The 18,228-nt window shown below is 45.5% G+C and overlaps 1 protein-coding gene across 1 annotated transcript; it reads right to left on the bottom strand.

The window, feature by feature from the left end:
• Nucleotides 1-163: 163 nt before the first annotated feature.
• Nucleotides 164-17,772, bottom strand: map1b (microtubule-associated protein 1B). The gene is made up of 7 exons (XM_060050512.1): nt 17,383-17,772; nt 14,685-14,786; nt 9,853-9,935; nt 9,214-9,354; nt 3,544-8,992; nt 3,216-3,454; nt 164-2,916 (listed from the first exon to the last, which is right to left on the bottom strand). The coding sequence occupies exons 1-7, from the start codon at nt 17,564-17,566 to the stop codon at nt 2,761-2,763; spliced, it is 6,354 nt and encodes a 2,117-aa protein (XP_059906495.1). The 5' UTR covers nt 17,567-17,772; the 3' UTR covers nt 164-2,760.
• Nucleotides 17,773-18,228: the final 456 nt, after the last annotated feature.

The following is an 18,228-nucleotide window of genomic DNA, read 5'->3' as shown; positions in this document are numbered from 1 at the left end:
ACATTAGGAATCTGTTTTCATATGGAATATTCAGAAAAAGACAACATTCAAGAGTTGTAGTTTATCAAAGGTCCAGTGTTTTTGTGGAAAGATATTCGATTATTTCTTTGTGGTAGGAACTCGAGGCAAAAAAAATGAAGGGAAGGAAAGCAGAAACACAGACTTTACATTTTCTTACGCAACAAATTTTAATGTGGTACTTTTTTGATCATTTTTTCTTTTAAGAAGTGTTCCCTTTACAGCACATTTCCAATGAGGTTAGAAGAGGTGTTTCAACGCGCACACACACACACACACACACACACACACACACACACACACACACACACACACACATACACACATACACACACACACATCAGAGGAGGAGTTTGTTGAAAACTAATCGCTACAGCTAAATATGAGTTGGGAAAGGGACAGGGAAATGTCAATGCAAGATCACAAGACAATTATACCATACAGCTGCAGACAAACATTAACAATAGCACAGAGAAAGATGCAGAGATCAAGAGGAAGGATTGAGAGAGACAAAGAACAGAGAGAAAGAGAGAAAACATGAATTTGGTTCATACAATGTAGTCTGTTGTTTGATTATGGCCATGCTATTTGATAGAGGTTTATCTGCAGAAAATGTGATTTCTGAGGGGTTGTGGTCGTCTGTTTTACATAACTACATACCTGGCCAACGATGGACGAGCAAGCCTGTGATTATGGATAGTGGGTCTGTTTCCAGCTGTGATTTGCTGACAGTTTCTTCGGTTAACTTGCCTGCCAAAAGCTATCTGTGGTTTGTTGTATATTGTCCTGGGTTGGTTTTGCGTCATGTAAGCAATTCAAGTGTCTGGTAGTATTGTCACACGTTCATCTTTAAAGGCAAAAATGGTCGTCCTGCCGTTGGGCTGAGCCTTCAAGGCGTCTATCTTGCTGCCTCTCTGTAACTGGGCTGTTACAGCGGTAAGCTAGTTATTTATTTATTTTACAAGAAAACGGCAGTATTCTAAAATAGTCGTTAATAATGATACAGTACCACTGGAAGCAGCAAATGCAAAAAGCTAATTTGATGCCCGATCTATCTTCTCCTTAACAGCCAACTCTGCAGCCATGACATTCATATCCCAGTTCTAACCAGATTTACTCTCAGAGGACACCTATCTGCCGTGTGCATCTCAGTATTAATGTGCGTCCCTTTAGAACATTCCCTGTCCACACAGCTATTTATAATTATACTACAGAGCTTTAGAAAACAAGACATTTCAAGATATACAAACATATCCTGTCATGGCAACTAGAAAGAAAAGGCGAGGGTTTTCCTACAGCTAAAAATAAACCACAACATGCTAACCAACAAACAAACCAACAATAACATGATTGAAGGTTTGATCTGGCGCAAATTCAACCAATTTAAAGAAGTTATTATTAATAAATTAACAATCAACACAATTTAAAATAACAGTGATGCTTAAGAGAAAAAATAATTCTCCAATTCTGAAGAGTGGTGGGAATGCCCTCTGCTACAAAGCTCCAAACTGTTGCTAATCTGTAAAGCGCAAGAATTTGCCGGAAACAAAGATTCCTAAAGCTAAGAAAGCATTCCACTGTCAATACAATCCAGCAGCATGATTATCCAGCAGAAACATCATTCAAGAATAGGGTAACGTCTCCAAGGTTTTAATAAATATTCAGTTCGGCGTAATGCCAACTATGGAGGGTAATGCTAGCGTTAAAAGAGGAAGCATTGTCATCCTTATGCCAAGTTCATTTCTCAGGGTCAATAGCGTTGGTGGTGATCATCACGACAGTGATGACCACCACTATTCTGCAGCTTTCTTCCGACTAATTGATAACCGTACATTCAGTTTGACTCTCTAAGGCAATTCTCCTGATCCCTTAAGTCTTAGTGGGAGGGATTATCCAGCAGACACATCATTAACTTGGCTTTTCGCATGGCAATTCAGTAATCCAAAGTGTGGAAGAAGATATTTCGTTGGGGATATGCTTCCTTATATATACGAGCATAGATAGAAGAAACAGTAAAAACTACCTTGTTAAATAAATAAATAAAACACACAATAAGGATGTTGTTGGATTTACTTTTGAGGCGTGAATGTCCCACAGCTGAACTCGTCTGAATCATCCGTACCACAGAGAGCTTGTATGGTAGAGTGTTCACAAAGCTATAGTGATATAGTTTAGGTCACAAAAGAAGATCACCACTTGAAGCATATAGGTTATATATAATAAGCCCTCTCAGGATCATCAGTACATCACAATTACTTTATCTGTCACAATGGACCATTTTCACAGTGTGTGTGTGGGGGTGGGTTTTTCTAGCAGGGTAAACACAGATGTAGCCCCTACATATTAAAGGGCCCCCATTTCACCACCAGGCTGATCTATCCATCAGATGTCTGGGTAGACACGCCCACATGTGATGTCACAAGAGGGTCCTTTTTAAAAAGCTTGTAACAAATAATCTGCATCCCATCTGTTGGTGGAAGAGGGGCACTTTAACCTCAGGTATGTTTGATCTATGTGTCTCAGTGCGCCAGCCTGGCCAAAGTGTGGTCATCTTCATTCGTTTTTGTCTATTCTGGTGTGAGAGTTGATAGATAAATGGAGGAGATCCATAATTAGTGTTAATCGCTACACCCGTGTCTGTCCTACTCCGGACCACCACTGTGAAAAGGGGTCTCATGCATTCCGTTCCCTTCGTACATTCCACAGACCGTTGTGAACTGTCGCCATGCTCGCAGTGCATACTTATAACTCTATCTTACAGGCGGGGAAAGACTCGTCCTGCATGACCACGGTGCTGCTGCTGGCCAGGACCATGATGTTGAGCTCCTGCTGCTTGTCGTGAGTCTCCTGGTACCACTCCCGCATCACGTCCGAGTCGTGGGTGGGGATCAGGGTCACCTGGGGGGGGGGAGGATGGTGTTGAGTATGGTTTGGTAGAACGTTATGCTAAGGGTGCAATCCAGATAATGACCAGCAAAGCTATGAGGTTAGGTTGGTTCACAAATGATACACACATTTGTGTATTTATTTATTTTCTGTTTATTCAATCTAAGGTGAATGTCCCAATAGGACAACCATTTATCCGAGCAACCCGCTGTATCTATACAGACAAGATAGGAAGGAAGATAGAAACAATTCATTATTCATACACCCCATACATCATATGTTCAGCTACATCATTCATAGTGCATTCATACCTGCATATCGTTTCCCCACTGGGCCTTTCCCTCCAGCAAGGCATCCAGAACAGTCTTGTTGGGCTCCTGAGCCGGCTGGTCGTTGCCACTGACCACGTAGTAGGATGAACGAACCCGCTTGAAGAACTCAGCGTCCACGTTCTTAGCACTGCAGTGGTTGGGGATGTAAACCAGATCCATGTACATGGGAGGACAGTTGGGCACTGCCGCTCCACTCGAGACCTTGGTGTTCCCAGTACCTGAGAAAGAATCATGAGGATACATGTAAAAAGAATGGCACTTTTAGAGACGGGCGTTTGAAATGGTTTGAATGATGGATCACACTTACTTGTAGTACTCTTCGCTCCCCTAGATGCAGAGGTGTTGGTCGCGTTCTTTGCATCTTTACCTTCTCCCACTATCTTCTTTGGTGAGGCCGTCTTGGTATCTTTGGCCTTCGCCAGGGCGCTCTTCCTGGCTGGCGAGCCGCTGGTTTTAGTGAGCTTCTTCTTCTTGGTCTTCTCCGCGGCCGCCTCCTCCTGGCGCTCCTCAGCCTTGAGGGCCTCGGGGTCCACCATGCAGACGTCAGGGGGGGCCGAAGACGGGGCCGGGTCCTTCGCCGCCGGTGGAGGTGGGTCGGCGTGGCGGTAGGTCAGGGTCCGGTCGGTGGGCAGCGTCTCAGAGTCGTCCTCAGAGTCGATGTTGGCGTCGGCAGTGATTGAAGGGCAGTCCTCGGTCCCCGGGGGGACGTCCGAGTCGGTCTGGGACGGAGCGGACTCACTGATGGAGGTCGGCGGGGTCTCCTCACACTGCTTGGCTTGGAGCTTTCCGCCCGGGGGCGGGGGGCCTCCGCCTGACTTGGTCAGAAGTTTCCCTTCCTCCAGGGCCATTTCCTCGCTCATCAGATATTCTAGCGGGTTGGGGTTCATGAAGGACGGTGACAGCTCCGTCTTAGGGTGGCGGTACTCACAGGAGCTGACCAGGCAGAGGTCCACGTCTGTCTTGGAGTGGGGAGAGGAGCTCTGCTTTGAAAGGTTGGGTTCCTGGGAACCACCGGCACACATGTAGTTTGGGGATAGAGGCAGGGACGATGGGAAGGGGACTTTAGGGCTGTTGGGGGATTTTGAGGGTGGTGTGGACGTGTCACATTTAAAGGGATTTGTCTCCTTGGGAGAAAGCGCCTCTCTGGGTGGTGATGATGACTGCAGTGGTGGAGATGATGATGGTGGTGGGGATGATGATGGTGGTGGTGGGCTTGATGGGGCGGGTGATAAAGAGGGTGGTGGTGCAGATGATGATGGTGTTGGGGATGATCGGGGGGATTTCAATGAGGGTTGTGGTGGTGATGACTGTGGTGTTGGTGAGAATGATGATGGTGTTTGTGGTGGGGATGATGATGGTGGTGGTGGGGATACTGATAGAGGTAGAGGGGATACTGATGGTGGTGTAGGTGAGAAAGATGATGGTGGCGGTGGTGGGGATGATGATGGAGGTGGTGTGGACATTGATGGAGGTGGGAATGATGGTGAAATCGATTTTGGAGAGGTGTGTGTCTCGTAGCTCTGCTCTGTGTCTTTATTGGATTTATTTGAAGTTTCTTCCTCAGAAAGAGATGTTGGGCTGTCATCTTCTTTTCCTGGTGGACCTCCGATCAATGGTGATGAGTCAGTGGAAAGAGGAGAATGGGTGAGAGAAGCAACCTTCTGGGTTACTGGAGACTTGTCTGTTGGCAGTAGCGTGCTGGGTGGCATTTCTCTCATTTGGCATGGAGTGGTGACAGAGGGAGTAGACTGAGATACATCCGATGGAGACGCGGAAATGACATGAACTGTATCCATCTCTTTGAAAAGAACAGTTGTCTCCACATTGAATTCGTGCTCGCCCACTGGTCTCAGGTCCAATCCTTCTGAGGGGCTGTAGTCCACCTCCGTGGGGCCATTCTCTGTGGCACGGGAGCTCCCCGCCAACGATGGATGCTCTGGAGACTGCTTACTAAAGTCCAAGGCTAAGGAATGGTCAGGGGAGTCCTGCCCCAACTCCACGGAGGTAGTAGACTGCTCAGGGGATTTAGCCTCCTGCGCTTGTGCCCTCATCTTTGCCATTGGCGAGTTGTCGGGGGAGATGGACATTGGCCTGGGGCTCTCCTCCTTGGAAGGGGAGCCCTCCGCCTCATGGAAGGGGGTTGGCGTCTGTACCACAGAGACAGACAGCGAATCCACCTCTGTGGAATGAGGCGAGCCCACCTCGGCATGAAGCGATGGGGAGTCAGTGGTGGGCTCAGGGAAGGAGCAGGTGGCCAACGAAGTAGTGGATGCTGAGGCCAGATGGGAGAAGGTGTCATCTGCTACCGCCTCTTCTATTGGTGTACCTGACTTGTCTGATGTGGTGCCCTCTGATATTGACATTTTGCTCTCCTCTTTGAAAGTGATGTTGGTGTCGAATTCATGTTTGACAGGGGCTGCTGCCACATGACTGTCTTCTCCATTATTTTTCTCTGCGTCACTTATTGACTCTTCTTTCATTGTGGGAAACTCGTGTCCAAGGGTGAGTGGGCTTTGCTGAGGGGAGACTGCCTTCTCCGCATGTGAAGATATGCCATGCTCAACCTCCTTTGGCTCTGGGCTGGCACTTTTAGACGAGTCCTCTCTGTCACTGGTAACCTCAACAATTGTGGGTCCCTCAGCATTGTCCTCAGATGCTATCATTTTAGACTTTTCGTCTACTGGAGACTGATAGTAAGGTGTGTGACCCGAGGATTGAGGTGAATTTGTGTCCTCTAATGTCTTATCATCTGGGCTGATCAAAGACTCAGCTACCCCCTTTGGTGATCCGGTCATAGTGGTGCACAATTCAATAGGTGAGGCAAAGAGCAAGGGAGCTTCGAAATTCATCTTCTTCTCCATAGAAGGAGAATGTATAAGTGGTGAGGTTGAGGAAACAGAATTCAATCTGGTTGAGTCTAGGTCTTCTTTATCACATGGCACCTTATCTGACACCTGGGCCTCTACGGCATCATCAGATGGGAACTCTCTGCAGAATCTATCTGCTTCGAGGGGTGAGGGAGGAGATACAGTGCAGGCAGATGGAGGGTAGTCTTTGCCCTCTGTGGCCTCGCTCTTGGAGAGGTCAGATTCTGGCAAATCCTGGAGTGGGGAGAGACGTCTCACTTCAAACTCCCCATAGGTCGACGCGGCAATTCTGCCAGCGTCCTGAGAAGGAGAATCATTTTCATCGCTTGGGGTATCCCTAGGTGTGGACATCCCGTCCATTGGAGTGGGGACACTGGAGATGTCCATTATGGATTGAGTGTGGCCGGAGGAGGATACCTCCAGAGCTTCTTCTATGTTTTCGTCATCGGAAGCAGTTTCGCCTTCAAAGGCCACTGGAAACGTTTCATCATGTATCGACGCTGCCGGAGAAACCGGTGATGAGACTTTGGGGGAGGCTGATACAAGCAAACAGACTTTCTCAGTGTCAATTTCCTTTACACCCTGAACCTTATCTTGTTTGAGTGTTTCATCCTCAATGTCATCATACGTTTCGCCACCAACTTTTACAGATGTGTTCTCATTTTCACCAAGTATTTCATTGTTATTATTTATAACTGTTTCTTTTTCTGTTTCCACGGTTTGTGGTGTGTAAACTTCATCTGATTCCCCCTTCTCGATATAATCTACCGTGTCAGATGTCTCTTCGAGTCCAGTGCCTTCATCCTCAAATTTCTCACTTCCACACCCATCAATCTTTTCCTTGGGTTCCGGTTCATCGGGAGTCTCTCCACTTTCCCCCTCAACTTCTGTTGTAATTCCTTCATCGATAGACTCTGCGGCTTCAGAGGACTCTTTGGTCTGCAACAATTCTTCATGCTGGATCAACACAGCTGGTTCCTCTTGGGTTTGCTGTATCTCTCCCTCAACTACAGCTGATTCTTCGGCTTTAAGCTCTTCAAAGTCCTTAGTCAGGTCTTCTGGAGAAGACATCAAGGACCTCACTTTCTCCATGTTCTTTGCAACAGCATTGACTGCACATACAGGTTTAGCTTCCTCCACTGTTATATCTTTCTTTGTCACCTTTACCTTTTCCTTTTCCTTTTGTTTTAAAGAACTTCCAGCATCTTTTTTGGAAGATTCAGCTTTTACTAAAGCCTTTGGTTTGGTCAGTTTCTTTGCCTCAATTGCAGCTGGCACCTTTTTCACATCTTTGGATGACCTCTTCATATCCTTCCTTGATTCATCTTTGTTTAGCTCTTTCTTCATCTCCTTCCTGTCTTTCATAGGAGACTCTCTCCTGAAATCTCTTTTGAGCTCTTTCTTTACCTCCTCCTTTTTCACCTCCTTTCTGGTTTCCCTTTTGGGGGTAAGCTTTTCTTCTTTCTTCGTTGCCTCCTTCTTCACCTCCTCATGTTTCTTCTCGACCAACTTTTTAGGTTCCTTCTTCACAATCCTTTCTTTTTGAGTCTTGAGCTTGTTTTTCTCTTGAGTCTCATGTGCAGCCGCCTGCTCTGCCTTCGGTTTCACCTCTTTTTCAGGTACCTTGCGCATTGGGGCCTTCTTTTGTGTTTTTTCCTGAAGAGATTCTGCATCTGTCTTTTCCTTTTCAGGAACTTCTTCTTTGGACTCCTTCCTGATGGCCCTGCTCGGTGAAGGCCTGGGGGTGGATTTGAGGCTCTCTCTGCTGTCAGTTCTGTGCTTTAGCTTCGCCTGCTTGGGCTTAGCCTCCGCTGCAGCGGCTGCTGTGTTGGCACTTATGGCTTTCTGGGTAACAACTGGTTGCTTCAAGAAGTCCAAGTGCTTTAGCTTCTCTAGCCCTTCCAGGATGTGATGCTGAGTGGCATTTCCAGGAAAGAGGACACGCACTATCTTCTCTGAAGGGTTGGCGGGATGCCACACGATCAACGATGAAATGGACGTCAGTGAAGATACCGGAAACTCTGATTCTTTTCCATTGGGTAACATTATTGAGACTTTGTCTTTCTCACTCCCGGTCCATTGTTTCATGAAGTGCTGCAGCTCCTTGCTATTCTTGGATGGATTAATTACATACATCTCAAGCATCCCAACACCCATTTTCTGAAAAAGAACAATTGGTTCTATGGTGTTCCCGACAGGCCTATGCAGAGACTCTGTTTTCAAGTTGAGCTTGGTGAGGAACTGCTGAATGTTTGCTGCCTCCTCCATGTTCCTACGCACCCTATAATTAGGCTCTGGGTTTTCCAAAGTTTCGGGAAGATTTACGAACACAACACCGATGTCTGGTGAGATCCTGTTCTTGGCCCAGTCACTGTTGGCCGCCGAGCCCTGGGACTGCTCCTCCTCCATCTCGGCCACCTTCCTCTGCAGCATGCTGTTGATGCCGGGCAGGTTATCGTCCCCGATGTGTGTCAGGAGGATTGAGTCCACCCTGTCCAGGTGCCTCACCAGCTTCCAGAAGCACGACTTCCTCCCCGAGCCGCCGTTAATCAGCATGTTGAAGCCATTGACGGCAAAGAGCGCCGAGTCACCGCGTCCGCCGGGGAAGATGTAGCAGCAAGGCTTGGAGAGCTTGAGGAACCCCCCTGAGGTGGGCGGCTCCAGCATGTCAAAGGGAGACGGGATCTCCACCGACTCGGATAGGTATTCCGTGAACTCGGAAAGGCCCTCCATCTCCGGGAGTATGAGAGCAGAGTTGAGCTTCATGTTTATGAAGTCCTGCAGGTTGTGTTTGTCCAAATTAGAGTTCTGCCAGTCCCCGTGCTCAGGGCAGGACAGGGTGAGGTTGGCTTTGTTGGCTGGGTGAATGGTGGTGAGCAACTCACCGATCTAGAAGTAAAAAGAAAATGGACGCAACATTTCTAAACGGGTCTGTATCATTCAAATAATTGAGATAAACAAAAAACTTATATTGATACCTTATTTCCTTTTGTTTGGTACATATATTAATATATATATATCAAAGTACATACATTATCTTACCTTTTGTATGAACTTGATAGAGTAAGTCAAAATAATAAATAATGTTGAAATCTTCTAATCTGTTTTACCTCTTGATCAGTGAAAATGTCGATGAAGTTAAAGAAGGAGAAGGATCCAGACTGCAGAATGAGCTCGCCAGTGTTCTCATAGCACTGACCCGACAGGACAATCAGCTTGTGTCTGGCAGTGTCTGAGATCATCAGACGTACCTGCAAATCAAATGAACAAATAACGATTTAATACAAAATGTTTTTAAGGATTATTTTGAAATGTCTTGATGCATCCAACATAGTTATTGTTCCACATTTATTCTATCGAAATCACACTTTTCATTTAGATTAAATGCCTGTTCATTGGTCTATCCATTTCCTCTGTTCCCTTTTCAGTACATTTCCTCGTTGATGACATCCTTGAGTGGGATTTTGAAAGCAGCGGTGGAACAAATGTTATTCTTGGATAATTTATCTGAATTCCCGGAGTCCTCTTAAAAGATTTGCAGCATGAATAGCTTTGTTACTGGGGAGCAGCCCTCATTCTGGGCATCTGAGATTCCGATTGTGAATCTAGAATACATTCGAAATATGTACATTGTGTACAATCATACACTGTGATTCATTGGGGATTGATGTTTATTATTGTCTATTGAAAGCTCAGACAAGTAACCTGATTATGTAAAGATAATGTAAGAATTGATGTGTTTCTTCTACCTCCGTGCTGACTGCATCATCCGACGGGTTGATGAGCACCACTGTCTCCAGGATATTGCTTTTGTGGTGAAGAATCCTCTGGCCTGGGAAAACATTAAACAGAGTATACATGATTAACGCAAATCAATACTAGGGGAAGTGCTATATGCTAGGTAGTGTTGTATGACACCAACACACATATTGTATTTCCTGTCCGGTCATGGCCAGGTCTTCAACAACAACCTTTTAGATGATAAATAAATATTCATGATGATCCCTCCTGATTGTCTCAAGATTTAGGTTGGATGAAAATGATGCCCAATTCTGACTGTATATTAATAAGTGATCTCCCCTGCAAGTCCACAAACGGTCCAGAAAACGGTCCTTTTAATTACCACCATTTAAAATACGACGCTAAAACAGAGTTTTGGAGTCATGAATCTTTGAAATCAGCGGTTTAATGCTTTTCTCTGTTGATCACATGAAGGAAGGACATGAATTAAATATAGTGGTTCCTGCCTGACCAGGGCTGACAGATGAAGGCTTCTTCACATAATCTATAGAATAATGCATTTTTCAAATAACATGGCAGGTGTGTATAGCGAGTCTCCCTGGAGTGCGAAGGGTTAGAGTTGAACTACCCCCCAACCCTGACTGCAACCTTCAGACCTCCCTGCGCCCAACACTCGTCCCTCACGTTGCTATGACAGCAAGGCTGATATCAAAAAAGACAGCCTTCTGAGATTTATCAAGTGTGTATATTAATCCACTCTGGTTTCAATGTGGTACACTCCTATCAAAGTGCCGGTTGAAAAGGGTTATAGACAAAACAGGACATTTCTTCAAATCCCTTACAATGAATTGGTTTTATCAATAAGGATAATAAGAGATCCAGCTATACCTTATATAGGGATGAAACATAAAAGACACATTAAGACAGAATATGGTTTTGATAAAATGTATTTGATGTCGGTTGTCATGAGCAACAGAGTAACATAAATAGCTTTGACTCTGGGTGCAGCCATTACAGGAGGATGACATAATAGCGACATAGCAGACGATGGTTACATCGTAAAATGTTACAGCACTAATTGTGCCGCAGTGTTGTGTTTGTGTGAAAAGTGACCCTGACTTTATGGCCACAGGGCATACGGTCTTTACCTGCAAGGCCATTCTTCCCCGGACTCCCTGAACGCTTACATAACTTAGCTGCGCTGCACCAGGGCTCAGAGTCTACCTATTTGTATTTTAGAACCGACAGAATGATTTATTTCACAGATAAATATACACTACTGAATAAGCATTTAGCAAATATAAAATATATACATATATGTTTTATATTTGATCAATGTTAATTGAACACATAATGCTATGTCTATGTATAATGATAATGATAATAATAATAATGCCTATACATATATGTATTATTATTCACATTATTGAATTTCTTACTTATATATGAATGCAAAAACATAAAATACATTTGTTCTATTGTGTGTTTGCTTCATGCTGTGTAACCATCACGGATGTTGGGTGTAAAGGACTTTATGGTTGTACTGCTGGTGATGAAGTGATTTCCTTCAGAGGTAAATCACCGTTGGTTGAGCGAGGGCGTGGTGGGACTGTGAGATACTGCTGCAGCTATTTTTCTATTCTGATTTCTGGCTGGTTGCTGAATCACCCCCACCCATACATATTTCATACAGCAGAGCCTCATCAAGGAGGCATTGACCCCTTGTGCTGTGATGTCCCGGAAGGCCGTCCCCGAAGTTTAGAACCAAGATGGCCGCTAGGTGAACATTTGCAACATTTAGAAGGTGAACAACGTCTAATACTGTTAAGGAAATGGTATTGGGAGTGAATTGTGAATACAACTAAACAAAGTAGGCTAGCAATGACTTAAAATATAGAATATATTAGATATTAGATATAAGATGTTATTTTCAAAATAAAGAAATAAAGTATTTCTTTATTTCTTATATTCTTGAACAGGTAACATTTGGTCAAACTGTTGCCTTTTGGGATTACTGTTCAGTATTCATGAGCAAAAAATGTCTCATGTACAAAGACAAAAAAATGTGGATCATTTTGAACATTAAAACGTCTTACTACAAAATGTAATTTGTATTTTCCGTTTCGATCATTTGTCGAAAAAAGCACCTATTCAGGGTTCGGCCAACCATAACTAACTATCCCCCGCTTTGCAGATAACCTCAGACGGATCTGTCGGCAATCTCAGCCTCCTATTAAATGAATAAAGGGCTGACGTCTTGGCTTGCTGGTTTGACCCTGACAATTACCTTGATGGATCGAGAAAAGCCCAGCCAGCCCATCCCCTTCCCCTCCCCGGGCACGGAGCCTCTCCGGGGGGAGCCGGGAGATGTGACATGCCTCGCCAAGCACTCCCTTTCTGACGGGACAGACAGCAAGGAGCAGCCCAGTGCCCTCCACCACACAGACAGACCCAAAACACACACACACACACACACACACACACACACACACACACACACACACACACACACACACACACACACACACACACACACACACACACACACACACACACACACACACACACACATACACACACACACACACACACACACAAGCACAAATATGCACACACACACACAGACAAACGTAGAGATTAACACTTAATGACAGAGAGAGACACAAACACACACACACACACACACACACACACACACACACACACACACACACACACACACACAATACACAAACACACACACCCACACACAACGAAAAAAACAACGTCTAGAGTCTGGAGTCTAGAGTCTAGAACAAAGGCTTTCTTTCCATTTTGCAGGAATGAGGAAACACAAAGTGCTTTCTATTGGACACGATTATACATTATATACCTGTCATAATTGTCGAAATAATAGATGAACAGAATGGTATTCATCTGAGAATCTCAACTGTACCCTCAGATTTTATTGGAGTCATAAATGGCTGCTGATGGGTGGAGGTTCCCAGTCATTGCGTTTGGTCGGGCCTGGAGAGACCGGAGGCGACCAACTCAGTGTCAGTGTCTTTGAAAGTCAGTGTCTTTGAAAGGGCATGTGGACCCTGCAGAATCATTAGTTCCAGGGGTACCTTCCTCCTGACAGCCTCTATAGGAGGGCTGGGTGATAAGGAGATTAACATCAATACATATCCTGATATGCTAATAAGTGATGAGTTTAGCCTTCTGAGTAGTCTAACCGAGGCTCGGTACATTGTCTTGAATAGAAATATACAGTATGGTATCAGACTAAAAACAGTTGTCTTTCTGACGTTTCAAACCTCATATTTGATCGTTTTAAGGCTGTATATCCACATCTTTATTTCATGACGAAACAATAGTATTTAAAGAAGATAAATGATTATATATAATAATTGCCCTACTTTCAACCCCCTGGTTTGTTGTTCCTTGAGATGTTGGTGTGTAAAAAAATGGCCCAAGGTGGTCTATTATTGCACACAGACACACACAGACCTAACACACCACACACTCTATATTCCTGCAGCGTTAGACCAAATGTGCTGATGGATCAATAAACCTGAGAATGAAAGAGATGGGGCGATCTACTCGTCTTGCATCCAGTCACCAAGCAATCACACTTTTCTCAACTTCCCTGTACGCTTCCTTTCATCCCTCTCTCCTCCTGTGATCCACCCCCCCCCCCCCCCCACCCCTCTCCTCTTTCTTCTCCACCATCCACCATCTCCTCCCTTCCTCAGGCGTTCCCCTCGCCCTCCTCTCCTCCTCTGCCTTCCCTCGCTCTGCTTTCATTTCCAGGAGGGAGACTCGGGCCACAGGGGAAGGCCGCTGCTCATAATCCTGCTCTGCATCAATACTGTGCTGCATAGCAACGGCCCACCACGCGCAGGGAGAGGCAGGTAATGAAGGGGAGGACAATAGATGTGGCGCACGATGCGGGGAAATGCAGAAATAGGATGGGGTTTGCCGATGTCCATCTCAAATCGACGTGAGTGGGATGGGTGTGGATGGTACCTGAGGTTGACTTTTTTCACAAGACACCCGAAAATAACTGAAAATGAAAAATAACTCAAATTGATTCTTATAAAATCTGTATGAAAAATATGAGAATATTTAGAATCATATTTTGTGAATTAGGCAATATGCGGGGTTCTAAATATTAAAGTTCTTAAAATAACGATGATAAAACATAAACATCTGGCACATGAATAAATCATATTTCTATGACCACGGATCTGTCTGGAGCATAATCCAGATGAAGGGTGTGTATCAATCCATTGTTGGTCTGATGACCCTGCTGTACACCCTGCTGGCCATAACCAATAGGGCTCAGAGCCAAGCTGGGCGCTGGGCTCCAGCCGCACGCAAGGACACCAGACCACCGCTCAGTGCAGTGCTGTCGTCCTGATGTCAACGGATAAAATATGACGTGAAATCATTTGGGATTGATCGGGAGCTGAGTTCCGGAACGGACCAGGATCGCATGGGTTCTGGGAGGACGGCAGAACGTCCGGGCGTCCATGGATGGGCGCGGTTTCCGGCCCGCTCAGCCCTCGTTGGAATTTAATTGAATTACTAGATCAATTATTTAAAACCGGAACTGCAGAATCCAGACACCCACTGTAAACCTTTATGTCCGCCGAACCAGAATATAAAACCACACAAAAATATCAGAATGTCTGACAGCATCCCAATATTTACAAAAATACATTTCGTATCCGAACTCGAACATCTTTTTCAAAGGGTTAGGTAAGGCCCCTGCAGATTCCCAGCCCTACCCTCAGGGGTGTGTCTGAGTCCCGGTCTGTCAGTGTTCTGGAGAACATGGTATCTCATATCGGTTTACCTTTGACATCAGAGGAGAAGCGGGCCGAGTGGCGCGACACAAACAGCTTCAGCTCCTGGTCCAGGTTGCAGCTCACCAGGTTGGTGTCCCAGGACCGGATCCCTGCAGGAGAACACACAACACCACCCGATTCACACTCTTTCCTTCCATACAGCTGTTCTCCACCCACTAGGTACGACCAGAGCCCATGGGGTCACATCGTTCTACTGCAGAGTGATCATACTTTACGTGACTTTGTTTTATAAGAATCGATAATAGGAAATATTCATAGATTATTGATTGCTATTTTTGTAAACCACAAATCCGAGTCACGAATATAATGAGCATATCGTATTGCTCTGTCATGCAGTGGAAGTAAAGAGAGAAAGAGAGAGAGGGAGAGAGAAACAGAGAGAGAGAAACAGAGACAGAGACAAAGAGAGAGAGACAGAGGGACAGAGAGAGAGACAGAGGGAGAGGGCATGGAGAGAAAGAGAGAGAGAGAGAGAGAGAGAGAGAGAGAGAGAGAGAGAGAGAGAGAGAGAGAGAGAGAGAGAGAGACATAAAGAGAGAGAGAGAGAGAGAGAGAGACATAAAGAGACAGAGAGAGCGAGAGAGAGAGAGAGACATAAAGAGACAGAGAGAGAGAGAGAGAGAGAGAGAGAGAGAGAGAGAGAGAGAGAGAGAGAGAGAGAGAGAGAGACATAAAGAGACAGAGAGAGCGAGAGAGAGAGAGACATAAAGAGACAGACAGAGAGAGAGAGAGAGAGAGAGAGAGAGAGAGAGAGAGAGAGAGAGAGAGAGAGAGAGAGAGAGAGAGAGAGAGAAGAGAGAGAGAGAGAGAGAGCAATGTTGCAAGTGGAGTGTGTTTGTCTGGCTTTGGCAGCCATTTTAAATATGTGCATGTAAAGTGAACTTGTCACTTCCTCACTTCGAGATCCTAAGGAATGATTTACTGACAATATGACATTTGACAATGCAGCGACGAGATTCAGAATACAATTATGGTTAACACTATTTGAGAATGAAGGGTGTGGCAAAAGGATTAAACCCTATATCAACTGACATCGTAAAAGTCTATATTTGTATCAATGTAATTACTTGTCTACCATTTCCTTACTGCTGTACTAAACAGGGCTCCCTCTCAAACGAGAGCTCAGTTTCAATGGGATTTTCCCTGTCCAAATAAATCAGAGTCATCATAAAAGATTCAGGCCAGACTGTCAACAAAGCCTGCCTGTCTGGAAAGAGGATGCTGTCAACTTAATAATCGTAATGATCATAATAAATATATCACAATAATTGCAGTGCAAGTGTCATAAATACAAATGATAACATTCAGATGATAAATACTTTAGAAAGTAAAAGCTAGCTTCAATCTGTTTTCAATGTAGTTAATTTCCCAGAAGGTGGGCGTATGTTGTAAGATGAAGTGTACATTTTACTATAATGTGATGATGGGACAAATGTAATGCTGATGATGTCACTGTATGGATAAGAAGCCATCGTGACGCAGTTTCCATGGACCTTATTTGCTTCTCCTCCCACATCCCAGAGATGTCAACTAACCGGCCGGATGTCAACAAGTTTGTGTTTTTTTATCCTCATGCACCCTGCTGGCTAAAAAAGGGATCCTCGCGACTTTCCGTAGGGACCGCAGTGCGGACCAGCCACGCCCACCAGCCGGTGTCGGATGAAAGACGAACAGCAGGATGGATGGAGACCAGCTCACCGACGCAGGGAAATGGTTTGAGCTAGTATCTTCACTGTATGTAGGCCTACGCCTGGTGCGTTTAGAAGATGTGCATGGCTAGGCTCCTGAGCAGCCCCCCATGGAACAGGAGCAGGCGTACGGGGCATCCTCCCGAGACAACATGCAGCTGCTTCGAGAACAATGGCGAAATAAAGTCCCTTGCACTAATCGTGGGGTTTATAAAAGATAAAACTGCATAGATCCCCCCGAGGCACCAGCACGGAGCCACTTATCGGGTTTATCTTATCGTAACGGAATGGTTGCGGAGAAAATGCGCATCCCAGACCTGTAGTTAGGGCGACGGGTCTGCTGCGCTGTTGACGCATCGCCCATGATTGAGCCAGAACGCTGAATCACTCCGGTGGGTCTGGTGAGAACACGTGTGTGGATGACAACACTGGCTCTAGAGACACACACACTAGCCGGAACACTAAATAGGCTTACATATATGTGCCCAACATTTATTACATTTGATAGTATGTGGTAGACAGTGTGATGTTGATGTCCCTATACAAGCAGTAGGGCTGTGCTTGTGTGTGTGTGTGTGTGTGTGTGTGTGTGTGTGTGTGTGTGTGTGTGTGTGTGTGTGTGTGTGTGTGTGTGTGTGTGTGTGTGTGTGTGTGTGTGTGTGTGCGTGCGTGCGTGCGCGTGTCTGTGTGTGCACGTAGGCCTCAGTGTGGTAACCTATTGTGTTGTTGTAGGGAGGGGCCAGATAACTTCATTAGGGACAACGACAGCTCCCCTGAGTTTACCCTTAAGTTAGATCACAGTACTTGACTGATCTGCAATGGACAAATCAGCACTTAAAAGCTCCAACACCGACGGTTCCTATAATATAAACGCAGTAGATGATGATGTATATATCTTCTTATCTGAAGGAGACTCACGGCCCCACCAAAACCATCCGCATGATGCCTCCAGCAGCCTCCTCTCATGCCCATCCTCTCCATCCTCCCCGTCTCTTACCTTTCTCGATGTCCGCAATCGCGCACTTCAAATGATTCTCCGTGACGATCTCCCCGATGACCACCAGCAGGTAGAATTTGCTGTCGACGAAGTGCTGCGAAAGGCTGGTGGACGTGGGCGACGCCATCACGTTGCGATCTGTCTCTAACTGTTCAAGATCTGCGGATTGCACAAGGGTCGCCATCCTCCCACTTCAAAGAAGAGTATAGCAACACGCCCTGAGTGTGTCTGCTGGATGTGCTCTGGAGTCGCTGTACGTGCAGGAGACTCCCCTCCTCGATGGGAGTGGCTCTCCTAGCTTTTCCTTTTTTTATACGCACGCAGACATTGGGTCATATTCGGTAATCCGGCGAGGAGAGGGATGCACAAGGAGGTAGGGAGCGGTATTCGCAGACTCACGACTGATGTCATGTGCAGCCAATGAGGAGGAGAGGCATGGGAGGATGATGCCGATCAAAGCGATATTTGAAGCGAGATGATAAGCGCGATGGAGGCAAATTGTGTCTCAATAGCGCAGTGGAGCATCAGGCTGGATGAACACAACTATAACAACAAGTGTTAAAGGTACTGGTGCTATAGATAGTGGCTAGCCTGAACACTAGACAATTGTTTTCAAATTCTGTACATTCACATGTGTATTAGGGCAGTGTGTGTTGTCAAGTAGCCTACATGTGGGTGGTAGTTGAATATGAGCTCTTTCTGAAAGAGCATGGCTTCTGAATCGTTTTCGTTTCAATCAATTGCTCTTTATGAAAAAAGATCAGGCAAAACACGATAATGAAACCAAAACATCTTTCCACGAATACCATCTTTCATATTGTGTTACCAGTTGTATTGATTCCCTCT

The sequence above is a fragment of the Gadus macrocephalus genome, chromosome 4 (genome assembly GCF_031168955.1).
Source record: "Gadus macrocephalus chromosome 4, ASM3116895v1".
NCBI classification, from domain to species: domain Eukaryota; kingdom Metazoa; phylum Chordata; class Actinopteri; order Gadiformes; family Gadidae; genus Gadus; species Gadus macrocephalus.
Note: the sequence above shows the minus strand (reverse complement) of the source record. Positions and strands in the feature narration are given on the sequence as shown.

Bases quoted from the DNA above. Each gene is read 5' to 3' on its own strand.
- map1b (XM_060050512.1), bottom strand. From the start codon at position 17,566: ATGGCGACCCTTGTGCAATCCGCAGATCTTGAACAGTTAGAGACAGAT. The intron at 14,787-17,382 runs GTAAGAGACGGG...GTTCTCCTGCAG, and splicing joins GATTGCGGACATCGAGAAAG to GGATCCGGTCCTGGGACACC. The intron at 3,455-3,543 runs GTAAGTGTGATC...ATTCTTTCTCAG, and splicing joins GGGAGCGAAGAGTACTACAA to GTACTGGGAACACCAAGGTC.